The 17,068-nt window shown below is 46.8% G+C and overlaps 2 protein-coding genes across 6 annotated transcripts in view; both read right to left on the bottom strand.

Moving 5' to 3' along the window:
* Positions 1-6,013, bottom strand: part of POLR3B (RNA polymerase III subunit B) — a 130,774-nt gene extending 124,761 nt beyond the window's left edge. The window contains exons 1-3 of one of the 4 annotated variants that reach the window (XM_059726433.1): positions 5,281-5,388; positions 2,851-2,913; positions 591-623 (exon numbers count right to left, since the gene is read on the bottom strand). In XM_059726433.1, coding sequence (XP_059582416.1) covers positions 591-623; positions 2,851-2,913; positions 5,281-5,352 — 168 coding nt within the window. In that variant the 5' untranslated portion in view covers positions 5,353-5,388. Of the gene's footprint in view, positions 1-590; positions 624-2,850; positions 2,914-5,280; positions 5,396-5,941 lie in introns of those variants that run through there. The other 3 variants (XM_059726434.1, XM_019489314.2, XM_014608300.3) reach the window with 3 other exon arrangements.
* Positions 6,014-9,479: 3,466 nt separating this feature from the next.
* TCP11L2 (t-complex 11 like 2) overlaps positions 9,480-17,068 on the bottom strand; it is a 28,594-nt gene continuing 21,005 nt past the window's right edge. For both annotated transcript variants that reach the window (XM_006271652.4, XM_059726435.1), the window contains 2 exons: positions 13,376-13,548; positions 9,480-12,684 (listed from right to left, as the gene is read on the bottom strand). In XM_006271652.4, the coding sequence (XP_006271714.1) occupies positions 12,440-12,684; positions 13,376-13,548 (418 nt within the window). In that variant the 3' untranslated portion in view covers positions 9,480-12,439. The remainder of the gene's footprint in view (positions 12,685-13,375; positions 13,549-17,068) is intronic.

Below are 17,068 nucleotides of genomic sequence, written 5' to 3' on the forward strand. Positions count from 1 at the left end.
GGGGGGAATCTCAAATCCAGAGTTGTCTTGGATTCAGGTAAATATGGTAATAGAGGGAAGAGACACAATAGGAGGAGGAGATGACAAATGGACACTGACATTGACAGACTGAAAATGGGGGGGGGGGAAAAAGTCACAAATTAGATGACATTGTAAAGATTAACAAGAAAAAAAGGGAAGCTTTCTGGTGCCCTGGAGAGCAGACTGAAGAGTATGCACAGTAGTACTCTAGTGTTTGAAGGAGGCCTAGCTCTACATGACAAAACATTTTTGAAAGGATGAGCAGCCAGAAACTAGAGAGGCTTGGGAAAACACTGCATTTGGAAAGAAGGAAGTCATACATGGAAAGTCAGAAGTCTTGTTCCTATTGTTTCTAATTTTTCCTCTCTCCATTTGGAGAATCTCTATGATGACATTTTATTTTAAACTGAATTTACTAAGCATTAAGATTAACACACAGGTCTAACCATCTTTTAGTTTGTTAAACTCTATGTATAGTAATAATTAATCTTAAACTTATTAGGTTGAACAGTTTTCACCTAAACAGCTAAAATATTGATGTAAGGGTAAAATATATGCACAGCACTAACCTTTAGAAATGCTGGAAGTAGTCGCCATTTTTCCTGAAAACAAAAATACAGTCTGAAATACTTTCTTGAGAATGAACAAACATCCAAGAAGTCTAATCAAGATTTTCCTAACATTAACATGGTTTAAAGTCAAGTCTATATGGACTTAAATATCAGCATAAATCAAGTCAATCAACCAAGATTAGCAATAAGAATAAGTGACAACTTAACCATATCAAAATCGATATGTACAGTTCCATTCATACCTGGGGCACACAGAAACACTGACAAAAATGTCCAAGTGTTTTTCTCCCCTCACTCTTCTGTTGATATTTAATGTTTTCCAGCAAGAGAGAAATCCAATTATGACCTTGATTTTACAAATATGCACACAGTTCAATGGGACAACTCTGTTACAGAAAGCTTCTTCACTGTATACAAGCTAGCATGATTATAGTTTCTATAAAGAAACAGTGAAACTGGCTAACCACAAAGCCCTGCACAGTATACAAATCTAAAACTGAAAAAGAGAATTCTACCTATTTCTTTCAATTATACAATAATCCCACGTGCTATTTTTAAGCTCCTATAGGTACAAAATACTTAAGACAAACATGGCTTTCAAGCTGACTGTGTGTTAAGTTTTATAGGCACCTAATGATTTAAAGATTCTGAGGATTAACCAAACATGGATGACATTTCAGAGCGTCTATTTTAATAAATTATTACCATTTTGTGGAGTTTATTTCAGTTGGATGAACTCACTTGCATCACAAGCAAAAGAAGCCTAAAGTTAGTTTTAGGGAGTCAAAGTGGATACAGAACCAGCAAAGTAAAAGTCACAATGGGCCTAGAAGCTTCAAAAGTAGCAGCCTCTACTCCCTTACACCTACTACATACAGGCTGGATTCAAGAGAAACCAAACATTCTCAACTTATTGACCTCAGTAGGAAATAGGCTCAGCAACTTGCAGGATGAAACTCTACAGAAGCACACAACAGAATAAAGTGCGGGGCGCTTAATCCTGCATTGTGAGAGCAGCAGCTGCTGACACTACTACTGCCATCACAAAGATCACTTTTGTGGTAGTAAGAGAGAGACATTAGAGGCTAGAATGTTGATATCCCTCTTCTACCCAATAAATCCCTATTAGCCAAAAAAACAAACAAAAAAATGTATACGTGCATACACAGAAGAAAATTAACTAAATCTCAAATAAACAGCACCACCTCTATTCCAACCTTGAAAAGGGTGACGCATCAAATTCCCCCATAGAATTCACTGATGGCATCACCATTGATGGGACATGAAAGATGCTTGTGCACTGTGGCAATGGATAGCAATGTTAAAAATCCTAAGTGAACAAACAGACAGACAGAGCCCTCTGTGGCTGGGTAACAGCCAATCTTTGCTTCTCATACTCCAAGCCTTAGTAAGTCCAAGGTGTGTCCACACCTTGAATACTGTACCCAGTTCTGGTCCCCACACTTCAAGAAGAATATAGAAGAACTAAAGGTGGTACAGAGAAGAGCAACAAGGATGATTGGGAGTATGGTCCTATGGAGGGGTTCCCATAGGAGGACAGACTACAGAAAACAGGCCTATTCAGTTTAGAAAAGTGAAGCTTAATGGGGGGACATAAGCATTTACAAAATACTAAATGGTTAAGAGAAAAATCAGTAAAAAGTTAATACTAAGTCTCTCTCAATACAAGAACTAGGGGTTGCAAAATGAAACTAGAAGGTACTCAGTTTAAAATTAACAAAACAAAGTTCTTTTTCACACAGCCTGTCATTCAAGGGTAGAACTCATTGCCACCAGTTGTGGAAGCTGACAGTTTAGCCAGACCTAACGAAGTATTGGACAAATTCTTGGACAAAAGGTGCATCAGTAGCTATTGAGCATGGGAGTTTGGGGCACAGCCTGTGTACTTCCTAGACCTTAAGGGTGCCCAGACATGAGCAGGAAGATAGCTCTGACGTGCTGGAATTCCAGCACTTTGAAGCAGACTCGGAGAGGACTCCAGCAGCCTCCTGCATCTCATGCATCAGTGTCCCCATGCTTATAAATGGCAGGAGGGGAGGGGGGTGGGCACTTGAACTAAAGTTCCATCAAACAAGCTTGAGTTCAAGCACTCCCACTGCCATCTTCAAGTACAGGATGGTGCCTCGGCCGGGAAGAACCGACCGAGGGAAACGCTGGTTAATTAAGCGAACATCAGGCGGGCTGGTGGATGGAGAGGAGAGACAGCGTATTGGTTGGAAAAATAGTTTTTACTTACGCCGCTGATGGCCGCAACGCAGGCTGTAAAGGCTGCTTGCGTAGTTGCAACGAGTTGCTCCAACTGGCAAAAACCCGAGCCAGTGAGTCCACAAACGAACCGGGCATGCAGGGAAAGGGTACGTCGGGGATAAGCGTTCGGCGACGAGGAGAAAAATCGATAGTTGATCAGGCTATCGATTCGCTCTGCCACAAGTCAGGAATTCTTTTAAGTCACTCTGCAGCGTGCTCAAAGTTCTCCGACTTGGGCGGAAGTCGCGCGGATTTTTATACGGCTAGCGAGCCAATTACTAGCTGTCAAGTAGGAATAATTTAGAATCAGCCAATAATGGGGTGCAAATTTACATACAAATGGCGGGAACCTTTTTGCACCAGAGTTTACTCTCTGCAGCAGGAAATTCTACCGTGCAAAGAAGCTCCAGTGTGGCGGGAAAATTCCACTGTGCCGAGGCCCACAGGGCCCTGCCCCCCAGGGACCACGGGGCCTGGGACCACGATGGCTGCCCCATGCCGGAACCACGGGGGGGGGGGGAACGGCACGGCACGGCAGGGAAAGGCAGGGAGGGACCCCAGGCAGGGAAAGAGCCCAGCAAAAAGTGACCTGGGAAAAAGCTGAGCATGGGCGGGGGGAAAGTGGCCCCTCGCCTACCCTGTGCCCGGCACCCCACGCTGCAGCTGCTCGCAGCCTGCATGGGGCTGCCTGTGCCTGCTCCAGACAGCACCGTGGGCTGTGAGTGGCTGCAGCAGGGAGCGCCGGCCTTGGGGTAAGGAGGGGCCACTTTTCCCCGTGCTCAGCTTTTCCCTGGGCTCCTTCCTGAGGCGGAGGAAAGCAGCCACTCCCCGTCCTCGTGGCTGGTGCCCCGCACTGCAGTTGCTTGCAGCCCGTGCAGAACTGTCTGGAGCAGGCACAGGCAGCCCCACGTGGGCTGCAAGCGGCTGCAGCGTGAGGTGCCGGGTGAGGGGCCACTTTTCCCCCCCCTGCGCTCAGCACCACCTTGTGACCCAGCACCACTGCCACCCTGGGCCCCGCACTGGCTCTGGGCTCACCAGACAGGGCTGCACATAACAACAGCAGCTGCAGCGCCCCCCCGCTTGCTGCGCTGGGCAGTTTGCCACCACTGCCTCTGGGCTGCCCAACGCACGAGCTCCGGGCAGGCAGCAGCAGCCAACACTGCCCGGTGCGGCAAGTTGGGGGGGCGGGTGTGTGCAGCTGCTGCCGCTAACGGGCGAGCCCAGAGCTGGCTTGGAGCCCAGGCTGGTAGCAGGGCTGGGTTACAAGCTGGTGCTCAGCGCGGGGAAAAACGGCTCCTTGCTTGCCCCATGGCCAGCGCCCCACACTGTAGCCACTTGCAGCCCACATGGGGCTGCCTGTGCCTGCTCCAGACAGCCTCGCATGGGCTGCAAGCGCCTGCAGCAGAGAGCGCCAGCCATGGGGCAAGCGAGGGGCCACTTTTCCCCATGCTCAGCACCAGCTTCTTCCCTACTAACAAGCAGGGGGTCAGGGCTGTGCACTGCCCTCTGCCTGTACTGCAGGGCTGAAGGGCACTGGGAGTGAATGGGCAGGGGTCCAGTGGGAGCACGGGGCCCGCATCTGTGTCCCGGGGTCAGTGCTGGTGGGGCCCAGAACAGGGTGGCAGGAACACAGGGTCCCAGCCCGCAAGGGCTCTATGGAGCCGGGCCAGCTCCCTCCTCCCTGCTGGTGCAGCCCAGCCTGGCTCCACGGACCCCTGCCAGCCTGTGCCCTGCTCTGGGCCCCCCTGGTACTGGCCCTGGGATATTGGTCCCAAGATTGTGACCAGGCGGCGTGGCACCTGTCAAGGGGCAGGTCTATCCATGCAGCCCTCGACAGCCTGCCAAAACTGGGTAAGCGGCCCTCTGCCTGAAATAACTGCCCGCCCCTGCCCTATCATCTGACCCAGCAAGTGGCAACGTTCTTTTTCTACCCTGGGAAATGACAAGGCCTGTTCAGCATGCCAGTACCTGCATGTGGCACCAAGCTGGTTGCCATTGCTTCCCCTGTCCCACGCCAGGCACCATATCACACCAAACCCTGCATTCTCAGGGCCCCAGGAGGGACACGAGCCCTGCTAGGAAAGAAGCCCCCAGGCTCACTCAGAGGAGAAACTGCAGAGCCATGGTACCTCTGGCATCCCCCTAAAGCAGGCCAATGGCCTTTCCCCTCCCCCACCGCCCAGCCCCAGGGGAAGGGGAAGGGCAGCCTCGGGCGGCTCCACTACAGGGGAATGCCGGCAGGCGCCCCGCGCATGCGCAGCCGAGCAGCCAGCACAGCGCGAGCCCAGCGTTCGGGCAGCCGCCAGGGGGCGGAAGAGCAGAGGGGGCGCACGCATGCGCGCTGGGGGGATGGGGATTCAGCTGCAAGGGCTCGCGCCAGTGCTAGCGTCCCTTCCAGGACTTGCGGGGAGGCGCTCACCTCCACGGTGTTCACGGGAGCCGCCGCCTGCTCCGGGCTCACCGCCCCCAGCTCGGCTGCCATCTCGTCCATAGTGCGGGCGGGGAAAGAAGTGGAGGCGGAGCCGGCGGAAGCGCGCACAATGGACCGCGGTGCAACAGCCAACCCCACCCGCGCCGCAGCCGGAACGTTCCGCCGCTTTTCAAGACCCGCCGAGCGCCACCCGCACCCACCCCCGCGCGGGCTCCTGCTCTGCTCCCTGCCCTGTGCTCGCTCCTGCAACTCCTGCTCCGTTTTCTGCTCTCTGCCCCATCTCCTACTTTGCTTTCTGCTCCCCATCCTATGCCCCCGCGCCTGTCTGCTGCGCGGCTTTCTGCTCCCTGCTCCCTTCTCAATCTTCTGCTTTGCTTTCTACCCCGTGCTCCCTCCCTGCTCTGCTTTCTGCTCCTTGCCCTGTGCACTCTTTCCCTTCTCTACTCATGCTTTCTGCCCAAACTCCTGCTCCCTGCCCGATTTGCTGCTTAGCTTTCTGCTCCCTCCTCTGCCCTCCACTGTGCCACATGCTACACACCCAGGCTACCTGTGCCACCCCTACCATCGCACCTAAATAGGAGTGGGGGATTTGCCCAGGGATCACCCAGGATATTTGTGGTAGAGGTAGAACCGAAAGTTTCCCGAGTACTTGTCTGGGGCTGGACCAAGAGGGCCACCCTGTCCTCAGCGAAGGCTGCAGCTCTGGAGCCTCCTCAAGATCCCACCACGAACTGGGGAGATGTGAGCAGAGAGAAATGAGTATCAGCCGCACAAGTAGAGCCAGGAGTGTCAAAAGGAAACCTCAGGGCACGTGCAAACTAGTGACCCTCCCTCTTTCTGCAGGGAGGGTGCTTTTCAGGTGATTTAAGTGGCAGTTTAAAGGTAGCAAGATTCACAGTAAAATCTTAGTGCTCCATTTATATTAAAGTTTGTGCTTAATAATTAAGTTCCACTTTTTGCACCGGAGTTTACTCTTTGCAGCAGGAAATTCTACCGTGCAAAGAAGCTCCAGTGTGGCGGGAAAATTCCACTGTGCCAAGGCACTAAAATCATTGGGTTATGACAGAATGCTGATGCACAAGATGCAGCAGCACTAATTAGACTGGCATTCAGGGCTGCTCTAATTAAAGCACTGCCTCTCCCATGCTCAGAGCACTTGTAAAAGTACCCTAAATGCTGGAGGCTGCAAGTGACAGGAATGGGGAGGGGGAAACCCTGGTCACACCCAGTTCACACTCCCTTTTAGCATCCTCTCCCAGCCACCATGCAGCACAAGAGATGGAGCAAGATGGCCTATGATAGGGGTGGGCAAAATACAGCCCACGAGGCCATTCTATCCAGCCTGTGGGGCCCCTAAAAAAATTAGAAAATTAATATTCATTTGCCCTTGGTTCCTATCAAAAATGCCCTGCCCCCTTGGTCATCATTTTGGAACTGGAAGTCCCACCCCCTAATCCCTGACCTTTGCCACCAGAAGTCCCTCCCCTTTCCCCCAGAAATACTCCTTTTGGGAAGGGGGTTTGCCATCTTGGAACCAGAAAAATACCAAATTATATTCTAAAAGTCAAACATTAATTTGATTAAAAAAATATTTTGTCCTGATTTACTTGTGTTTGTGTAGTGTACATAGAAGTGATAGTATAATAGCTTAAAATTAAGTCTTACCCTTGTATATTTAGTATAGGTTTGTGGGAGGCTGTATGTGCATGAGGTTTGTGGGGGGACAGCTGTAAGTGGGTGGGGGGAGGGTGACTGGGAAGGGTTGTGGCATATGTGGAAAGGGAGAGTGGCTGGGGGTGTGTGGGGCGTTTATGCCCACAGCCCCTGCCACCAGCATCAGCAGCAAGCCATGAGGCCTCGGGGCCCCTGGCAGGTGGAGGCCCTACCAGTGCTCCTGGGCTCAGCACTCCCACCGCCCCTGGTGCCGGGGCACAAGCACGGGCCCTGTACTCCTACCTGCCCAGTCACAGCCACTTCCCCTCCACTGCCTTTCTCCCATTACTTCCCTAACTCCCTGCTATTGCTGCTCCTGCTCCCCCACCACCACCTGCTCCAACACCACATGGTTCCCAGTTGCACAGCCAAATCTGCAGAACACAGCAGGAGCCTGCCCAGCCGGTACTGCAGAACCAGCCAGGAATTGAGGGGGCCAGGCTAGGCCAGCTCCTGCCATGTCCTGTGGTCCAACAATGCAGCCAGGAACCACGTGGTGCCAAAGCAGCCAGCAGACGGGCAGAGTGGTGGGAGAAGCAGCAGTTGCAGGCAGGGGCTCAGCAACAGCCAAGCAGGAATGTGGAGCCCAAACCAGTGCTCCGGTGCCAGGGCTGGCAGGGGCCCAGGGAAGGGCAGCAGAAGCATGGGGTGCAGGTTGGTAGGAACTCTATGGAGCTGGGCTAGGCTGCGCCAACAGGGAGAGCCAGTCCAGGCCCCCCACTCCTACCACCCAACCCCAAGTCCCCACTGGCTCTAGCCCCAGGGCACCAGTGCAGACCCTGCACTCCCACCCAGCTGTCACTGCACTCCCGCACACTGCCACTCTCCCCATTTGCTGCTACTGCAACTGCCATTTCCCTGCATGCCGCTGCCACTTTTCCCTGCTTGCGCGCCCAGCCACTGGCCAGTCCAGCACATGGTTCCCAGTTCCACCACCGGGACTGCAGGTTGCAACAGCTGGCCCAGCTCCAAGAACTTGGGCAATTGCTGGCAGTTCTCCCCTTCCTGCCACATCCTAGCTAAGTTGCACCAGGATGAGGGAACAGCCCCAGGGCTGCCAAGCCAGAAGGCTCTGCTAGGCAGATGCTTCCAGTTGGGGCCAGGTTGTGGGAGGAGGAAGGGGGAAAAGCAGGGCTGGGTGGGCTTTGCTGCTGCAGCCGCTCCTAGGTCCTGCTACTGCTTTCACCTTGTCATTTTGACAGGCAGCCAGGGGTACATACTAGTTTTCTAAATTTTGGGGGGGGCCCCTTGGGCCGGATAGAACGGCCTGGCAGGCTGAATCTGGCCCACGGGCCATATTTTACCCACCCGTTATAGTCTATATAAAAAGTGCAATCCTTCTTTGAAACCTACGAACTCAAGACTGGCCGCAACAGCAGTTAAGCATATAATTCCCACTATCACCCTTCCTTAGTGGCCTAGCTCCAGGTTGCTGTGCTAGGTTTCCCCTAGGTCTATCATATTTAAAAGGGGTAGTATTGGCATTTTTAAAATAAAAAATTTGCATGGATTTAGCCTGTTAGTACTGTACAACTTCTGCCATGATTGAGCCTAACAACCAGTTGAAGGCAATGAGCCCTTCTCAAGGATAGGGACAGTCTCCCAGAACATGCCTGTATTAGAAATTACATGTCACTGGGAATTGGGCACCTAAATAGATTTGTAGGTCCAGGCCTTGGACTCAGAATCTAGTGGCAATAAGTCCCAAGCATTTATTATGCATAGGTAAAAGTCACTTTGAATATGCAGCCTCTCAGTTTTACTAGGTGTTCTTGGTGTAGCACAAGAAATGCTACATTCACCCAATATCCATTTTTCTCTACCATTGGTTATAGCTCTTATTAAAAAAATATCAGTCCAATTTAGTAAGGAGATCTTTCATCCCCTGGACATCTTAATATGTCTTGAATAGTTTTAGGTCTAGCACTAGCTCCCTTTTGTTTTTGATATTAATAATGGGAATAGGAAATAGGAATCAGCCTTGTAAATTAAAAGACAACACAAGCCTTCACTTATGAGGCTGACACAATTGCATTCATGTCTGCTACATGACCAGAATGGTTCTGAACAAAATGCAAATTTTCTGGGTTTTGTGGAAGTTCTGAGCTATCGCTTCATCAGATGTTATTTTGTCGTGAGGTTTGTGTAAATTATTTAAGGCTCGTTTCAAAACCATGAACTTCATTAAATCAAAACAGACCAAGGAATAAAATAGATAAAACACAAACAAACAAAAAAAACACCCAACACATTTGTTCTGCTGCCAACACTCCTCCACCAAGATAAACAATTTCAAAACAACAGCTGTTTTCTTAATTGTAGACTTCATTTTTGGGTTTATCCCTTTCCTTTACATGCATCAGCATGTGTTCTCTATGCTGGGAGGGACATGGGTGGGGGAAGAAGAGTTTTGTAATCAATTTCTCAGACATTTAACAGAAACAGTGTGCATGAATGACTGCTCACAAAAGTGCTAGCACAAACAGAATTTAATGCATACAAAAATCTTGCAAATATTTGTTTAATTTAATAAAGCTGTTACATAACATTTGTCTTATTTTCACCAACACGAATTCAGAGTGGAAGCAAATATAATTAAGCCATGTTAGCAAAAATGGCATGCAACAGGTGAAAGGTCAGATGTGAGGTCCATATCCAAAGTATTAAACATCAATAATTACAATACATGAAGTATTTGCTTTAACTTATGCCATGCTATAACAATGCCCCTTTCAAATCACTTCAGTGGTTACAAAAATGTTTAGTCAATCCTCATTGTATAGTGGAAGTTACAGTGCAAACGTTTCCCCAGGTAGTTTAGAATCCTGTAGTTTGAAACATATTTCAACTGATATTGCCACAAGAGATTTTTCTTATTTACACTAGAAAAGTTAGTAAGAAAATACTATGATAAAAATTTGTCTCTAATATTTATAGTTTTCTTTAGGACCAAAGGTCGACTTTAAAATAGTTTATAATAAATATCCTGTTTGATTTCCTAAATTTAGAATTCCTCATTAGCTTTTTCAGTATTCATTCTTCTCTTAAAGCTTGTGAATTACATAGTTAAGTCTCATTCATTAAGACAATTATATGTTACTTCACTGGCATGCTTGTTGCACTCAAAGGCTATGGACATGTGAACTAGTTCCCAGGCAGTAAAAACAGCCTAGGATTAACCATGCAACAGCTCCCTGTATGCATGTTTCTTCCTATGGTTTAGCTTTCATTTGCCATAGGTAAGAGCAGGTATGTGAGCAGTAACCATAGAGCATCTGATGCTTGGTATATTTCCCTCCTCCTCCTGCCTTTTTGACCTCCAAATCTTAAGTTTAGATGCATATTTCTTCAGGGCTCCTTTCAAATTTCAGGTTTCTCAAACTTTCATCAATAGATTTCCCTAAATTATATGCTTATCTATTTTGTGCAACATCTTGGACAAGGCATACAGCTGAAGGCAAGTGCGGGAGGCATCTCTTTTAAAAAAGGCTGTTTTCAGCACTTCTGCTCTTACTTTAACCTACATGTATTCTTCAAGGAAGAAGAGGGATGTAAAGTTCCTGCTTTGTCTTTTGTGGGAAGGGAAGCCTCAGTTTGAGGAACACCTCTCTAAAATACAATTTTCTTGGTAAAAAGAATTTACATAATTTTTTTAAAAGCTGATTTGACTATATAACCACAGTGCTATTAATGCCCAGTCATTTTTCAACTTTCATGACAGACATACAAGATGTACTATAAAAATCTGCGCGCACAGCACATGGGCAAAGATTTTAAGTGACAATATATTGTTGCACAATAAAACAGTAAAAACACAAAAAAACCTAAAAGTTTGTACCAGCTGAAAGTTTCTAATTTTTTACATTTAAAAAAGGGGACCAATATACTATGTAAAGTTTAAAATACTATACATTATAAATCCTGTAATGATATATTATTGAGTTAGCTATGATTCAATCTGCTAAAGACCATTTTACACTAAACATTTAAGCATTACTATATCCAATACATTTGAAATAATATTTAAAATATATTTGCAATATCTAAACTTTTAGACACCCCTACACCACAGGTCTCAATCCTATTTAATTCCTTCATACAAGACTCCTATGGTCTTCAATGGAAGTTATGCATAGGGATAGGTCCTGAAGTCCATTTGCAACAATAGAAGTATTTCCATTGTTTCAAGTAGTCTTTTGATTATGTCTGCTAGCAGGCTGTGGGATTCATCTAAAAACAGCAACGTTAGTCACTTCTGGTTTAAGTTTTTATAAGTGACAAGCAATTTTGGATTCCTCATTCAAGATCTAAAACCTGAAGTACTCCAAACAAAAAAACAAAAACCAAACTTTTTTGAAAATGTATGACCCAATCCAGCACAACACTTATCCAGCTGCTTTAAGTAGTTCTACTGAACTCCAACAACTTGTATACTTAAAAACACTTGAGGTCAGAAGCTTGTAAGGCCCCCAACTCACAGGTACTTAGCACCCCATAACGAAGGCTGAGGTCCTATACAAAACATCAAAACTAAGTTAGGCCTCCACCTGTTTAAAATAAAGGACAATATTAGCCTTTATTAGACAACAAAATGTTGCTAAAAATCACATACAAAAATATTTTTGCAAGGCCTTTACCTTTAATGCCTAGATTATAGTTGACAAGTTCTGAATGTTTTCCTTTTACAGAAATAGTATGGACTTTGTAACTGCTACATTAAAGCAGCTTATAGTAATACTGGCATTTCTGAAAGCAAAAGTAAGCCAAATTCTCATCTTAAGAACTGTAACAGTACCAAGATTTAGCCTGATGCAAATTATTTTGTTGCAAGTTCAGTTACACCATGTTCTCTTATCAGTGTTTTCAAGAACTGATTCGTATTCATCTGCATAGTGTGCCATAAGTAATAAAGCAATGAAAGTACATTTGTAGCTCAAATGTGTACTGTGTCATCTCATAATTGCACCAGTACATGTAACATATCGTTTTTAAAAACAAAACAAAAACCCCAAAACAAAACAAAAACACACTATTAAGTATCCTGTCAATTACACCAATAGTAGCAAAAAAAAAAAAAAATCACACTCCCCAGTCCACCAGCAGATACTCAGTCAAATCCTCTACACTGAAAGTCAAAAAAGGTTTGTTTTGGACGACGAAATTGATGATAGTTGGTACAATAAATGTTACAATCTATTACAAATAGATGCAGTCTATTAAAATATATATATGTATCAAATTAATTTCCAATTAATTTGGAAAAACTTTACCTGCGTACACCTAACAGGATTTTGTTCTCCTTTTGATATACATCTCTCCTTAAAAGTCACCAGCACAAGTTATGTGCACTGAGGCAAGAGAGAGGTCACAATATCTTTATTATAAATACGGCGAAGGGAAAGTGATTGGTTACCATATCAAGTCAGAGTATTTTTCAATTAGTAGATGCTTCAGTTTCTACTTTTCCCATTGGTGCTTCACAGAAAAGCAACTTTCGGAGAATATTTGCATAGAATGGCCCATATACTTGCTTATTAAAGTTTACAATGTTTGTGTACTGGGATCCAATAGACTCGATCTCTGCTTGAATCACAGAAAGGCCTCCTGGCATAGTAGGCATACATTTGTGAGGAACAGGAAGAGTAAGTAAGCTCTTCAGGTACAGCTGAATTCGTTTATCTGAAAAAAGATAAGCACGTTCACAACATAAAATATAGACATGAAAACCTGAAGTCGTGCCATAACTGCCTTACAAAACATGCCGTATATGCACACACAAACATCCACAGAGCCCTGTATCTCCTCTTTAACTCATGCCCAAGGCTAAAAATTTAGGAAAAAAAAGTGTCACTCCTTCTCGCCCCCATCTGTGGAAATAACCGTTAGAACATACTTTTTAGCACTCATTCTCAAGTGGACTGCAAAGCTAAAGTGATGACTAAATTAATCCTGGGTTATGAGGACAGATCCTTAGCTGGTGTGTCCCAGGTATGGATAACACGCCACACCCCTCCCCCCAGCCTTGCAAAAAAAAATCCTTTCCAAAATCCTAGCATTCACTTCTTCATTTGTTCTAGGATGTCCTTAAGCATTGCAAGCACTCTGCTCATATTTCTGAAAAGTCTTTCCAATTTTGGTTTCCAACCTGCAAATTTCCAGAAGATTGTCTTCACCTAAGCTAAAGAAGCAAAATAGTCTTTTTTTTTTAAACTGATTCAGTACCTAACTTGAGGTAAGAAAAATAATGTAATTGACTTTTATTAAAAAAGATAACATTTAACTTTCACAACATTTTTTAATTGAGCAAGCAATTAACCAAACCTAAAAAAATGTACACAGATGCATACGAGAGAATTTCTGTTATACAAACCAATCAAGGAGCTGATGGGATTTTCTTCCTGAGTGATGCTACAGATTTGACCCACTAGGTTATTCTGCATTTCTGTATTTAGTGTGGGGAAGTCTCTCTCAGTTAGGGACCTGTTTACTTCAATGCAAATCTGCATACCAATACCATTCAAAGACTCCTTCAAATCGAATGTTCTGGAGAAAGAGAAAACAGTGTTTAGTTTTAACAGACTTGTAACATTTGTTCCAAAGCTATTTTGACTCTGTCCTCACTTCCCACAAAACTTTTTCTTTGGTAATTTTAATTAAAAGTTACCTTTTTCAGTAGAAGAAGATACCCAGAAAGATTGTTGTTAACTTGCTCACCAGCTTTTACAGATAGACACAACCAGAACTCCCATAAGCAGGGATGCAAGTCTAAAAAAGCTTTTTTAACAGATTACTTGTTTGAATGGCTTCAAAATAACTAATTCACATGCTGGACCTTAAGCATATGCATAAACTCTGTCCTGGATATGGACTATAGTATTTAAAATATACTTAAACAGAACCTGGATGCACTGTTCAGATTATCCTATGACTGACAGTTGTTACAACAATCAGTTCTCAGATGGTGTGTGTTATCAGTAGGGCTCTATCCAACTCGTGGAGGCAGGTGGCTGATTTTGTGGGCAGATAGTGGGGCCAGTGGCCAGCTTCCTGGGCTTATTATGGTGCCTCCCTGCTCCACACACATCTCTGATTGGCTAAGGGGCCAAGTGGCTCCTCCCCCTGTCTCCGATTGGTTGAGGGCTGCCCATCATCCAGCCCTGCTGTTTGCCACTGATTGGCTATGAGGCCTGTCTGACATGTGGCCCTGCCCCTTGCCACTAACTGGCGGAGAGGGGTGGGGCCACATGACAGGCAGCCCTCTCTACCAATCAGTGGAAAGGGGTTGGAGCAGCAGCCATCTTGCCTGCTCTGCTTCAAGCCAGCAGCCCTCCTCCCCACTCAGTGGGCTGCTTCAGCAGGTGTGAAGACTGCTGGCTTCCACTGGGGAGCCAGCAATTTCAATTAAGTTTCCCCTCATGGATTTCAGAGACATCCCCTGATTTCTGCAGAACTGTGATTCGAGTTGGTCCCTAGTTACCGGGAATGGAAACTTGTTCCAGTCTCTTAGGCCCCTTGCAGATGTGCAAGTGAAGGTACAATGGGATCTGACATGGGATCTCCACAACTGTGCTTCCTGCTATGCCACACATGCATGGCAGGAGGCGTGAATGTGGGGTCCAGCATCAGATCCAGTTACACAAAACTGCCAGTGATCCCAGAGCCCAGGATCACAATCCCAGGTTCCCCCTGCACCAGGAAGTTCGTATGGTTGGGACCCACATCATCTGACAAGGCTCCCAGCTGCAGGGGCATACCCCATAACTGGGACTCCCAGCCTGACCACACATTCAGTTAATGACATGATAGGAACCAGCAACAGTTATTATACTTTTTTTTTTAATAATTATTTTGTGGTTTATTCCTTGTTTTATCATGTCATCAATTGCGTTAACGTGACTGGGTAACAACTTAAGATATGATTAACTGGTTAATCATGTCTTAAGTTTAGTGCCTTAAGGACATATTACATTTAAGGACAGTGTCTCAACACATGTGCGCATGCGCGCGCGCTCACACAGACACACACACAATTTGTAGTGAAGTGGCAGCTTCAGCCAAGTTGCCAGGGACTGCATGAATATTACAGACTATCTACATCAGAGGGTGACAACACAGGACCCACATAGGGAGTGTGTGGGGGGGCAGCATTCAGCAGTTGGTGGGGGGCTTCTGATATGCATTTAAGTTAGGGGTGGGCAATTATTTCCACTGGAGGGCCACTTAATAAGTTTTAGTGAGCTGTCAAGGGCCACACACAATCTTTCAGAAGATACCATTTTAACAAAGTATAGTTAAAAAAACAAATCATATACTAAAAAAAAAAAAAAAATCAAACATCTACTATAACATTTTTAAATGGTATTTCAAAAAATAATGTTTGTCCCAATTTATGTTTCTCTGAATAGTGTATATAAAGACAATTGTATAATAACTCAAAATAAAGTCTTACTCTTGTATAGGGTGTGGGGGGATGTGGGTGTAGGTAAAGGGTGGGCATATGGATGTGCGTGCATGTGGGAGGGGCTGCCTGTGCGCTAGGTCTTGGGAGCTGGCTGGGGGTGAGGGGAAGGGGGCAGGAGGCACTTGCAGAGCTCGCCCTGGCAGGTACAGTCCATCCCTCCCCAATCTGGCCCATGCCTGTGCTGTACTCCCACCCTATGCGCAGACAGCACCAACCTAGCCCTGGCCCATGCATGCAGCTTCCTGGCAGAGCTGCTGCCACAGCCACCTGAGTACTACTTGGTTTTCTCTACCTCCAGCTGTTCCTCCTCCTCCCCTTGCTGTGCCACTCTGGATAGGTAATGCATGGAAGCAGTCGGGATATGTGCCAGGCAGAAAATGCCTAGCTAGGCAGGGAGGGGAGAAGCTACAGCCAGGTGGCTCCAGCCCCAGCACACAGGGCTCCAGCTTCAGCCTGCCTTCCATCCACTCTGCCCACCTGGAGTGCTGGGCAGGCACCTGCGGGCAACTGAGTGGGTGGAATACTGCCAGGAACTGGAGCTGGAGCCCTGCGCACTGGAGCAGGAGCTGCCAAGCTACAGCCTGCCCCTCCCCCGGCTGGGTGTATGGTGTTCAGCACACATCCCCACATTCCAAACTAACCAGAGTGGTGTAACAGGGGCAGGAGGAGGAGGAATAGCTGCTGAAGGCAGGAGCTGACCAGTAGGGCTGTGCGAAGTTTTGGTCCCCGATTCGATATGGTGGAGATTTGGCCTGATTCAGTAGTTGAATCTCCAAATCCAAATCAAATCAAGAGACCGTTTAATCTCTCCAAATCAAATCGGAACCCTCTGAATCAATTCGGAGAGATTCAGCGATCCGGACATAGACACAGCTTTAAACATTTTTTCTACATACCTCAAGGTACCAATGCTGAGATGCTGGGGCAGACAGAGCATCCCATGGGAGTCCCTGGTGCATTCAGCAGCAGACCCAGAAGTGGATCAGAAGCAGTTCTGGTCCACTTCCAGGTCCACCGGGGAGCTCACTGGGGGGCCCCCACACTCCTCCAGCTGGGTGACTGGTGTCTCCTGGGTCTGGGGTGAGCACCTGGGGTCCCCCTGTGGCTGATCACCAAGCTGGGGGGATGTGGGGACACCCAGATCTGCCGCTGAGCACGTGGGGGGAAGTGGACTGAAAGTACTTCTGGTCCACTTTCAGGTTCGCTGATGAGCATACAGGAGGGGAAAGGGGGGAACCACGCTCCTGTCGGGTGCTTTATCCGCCCCACCATCTCAGTGTTCACGAGATGGTGCCTGGTACCTCAAAGTATGTAGAAAAAACATTTAAAGCTGTGTCTATGGCCAAATTGCTGATCCTCTGAATCAGCATCGAATCTTCAGATTCAGATTCGGCTGAAACGAATCAGGGACAGTGATCTGAATCAACAAATCAAATCACTGTCTCTGATTCGGGACGAATCCGAATTGAATATGATCCATTTTGCACACCCCTACTGACTAGTACCTGGGAAACTGCAGCCACACTGGGAGCAGCCTTGCCAGGAAGCTGCACATACTGTACATGCTGACCAGGGCCATCAGCGGCCCCAGGCGGGAGCACT

This window comes from Alligator mississippiensis, chromosome 4 (assembly GCF_030867095.1).
Source record: "Alligator mississippiensis isolate rAllMis1 chromosome 4, rAllMis1, whole genome shotgun sequence".
Lineage (NCBI taxonomy): Eukaryota > Metazoa > Chordata > Crocodylia > Alligatoridae > Alligator > Alligator mississippiensis.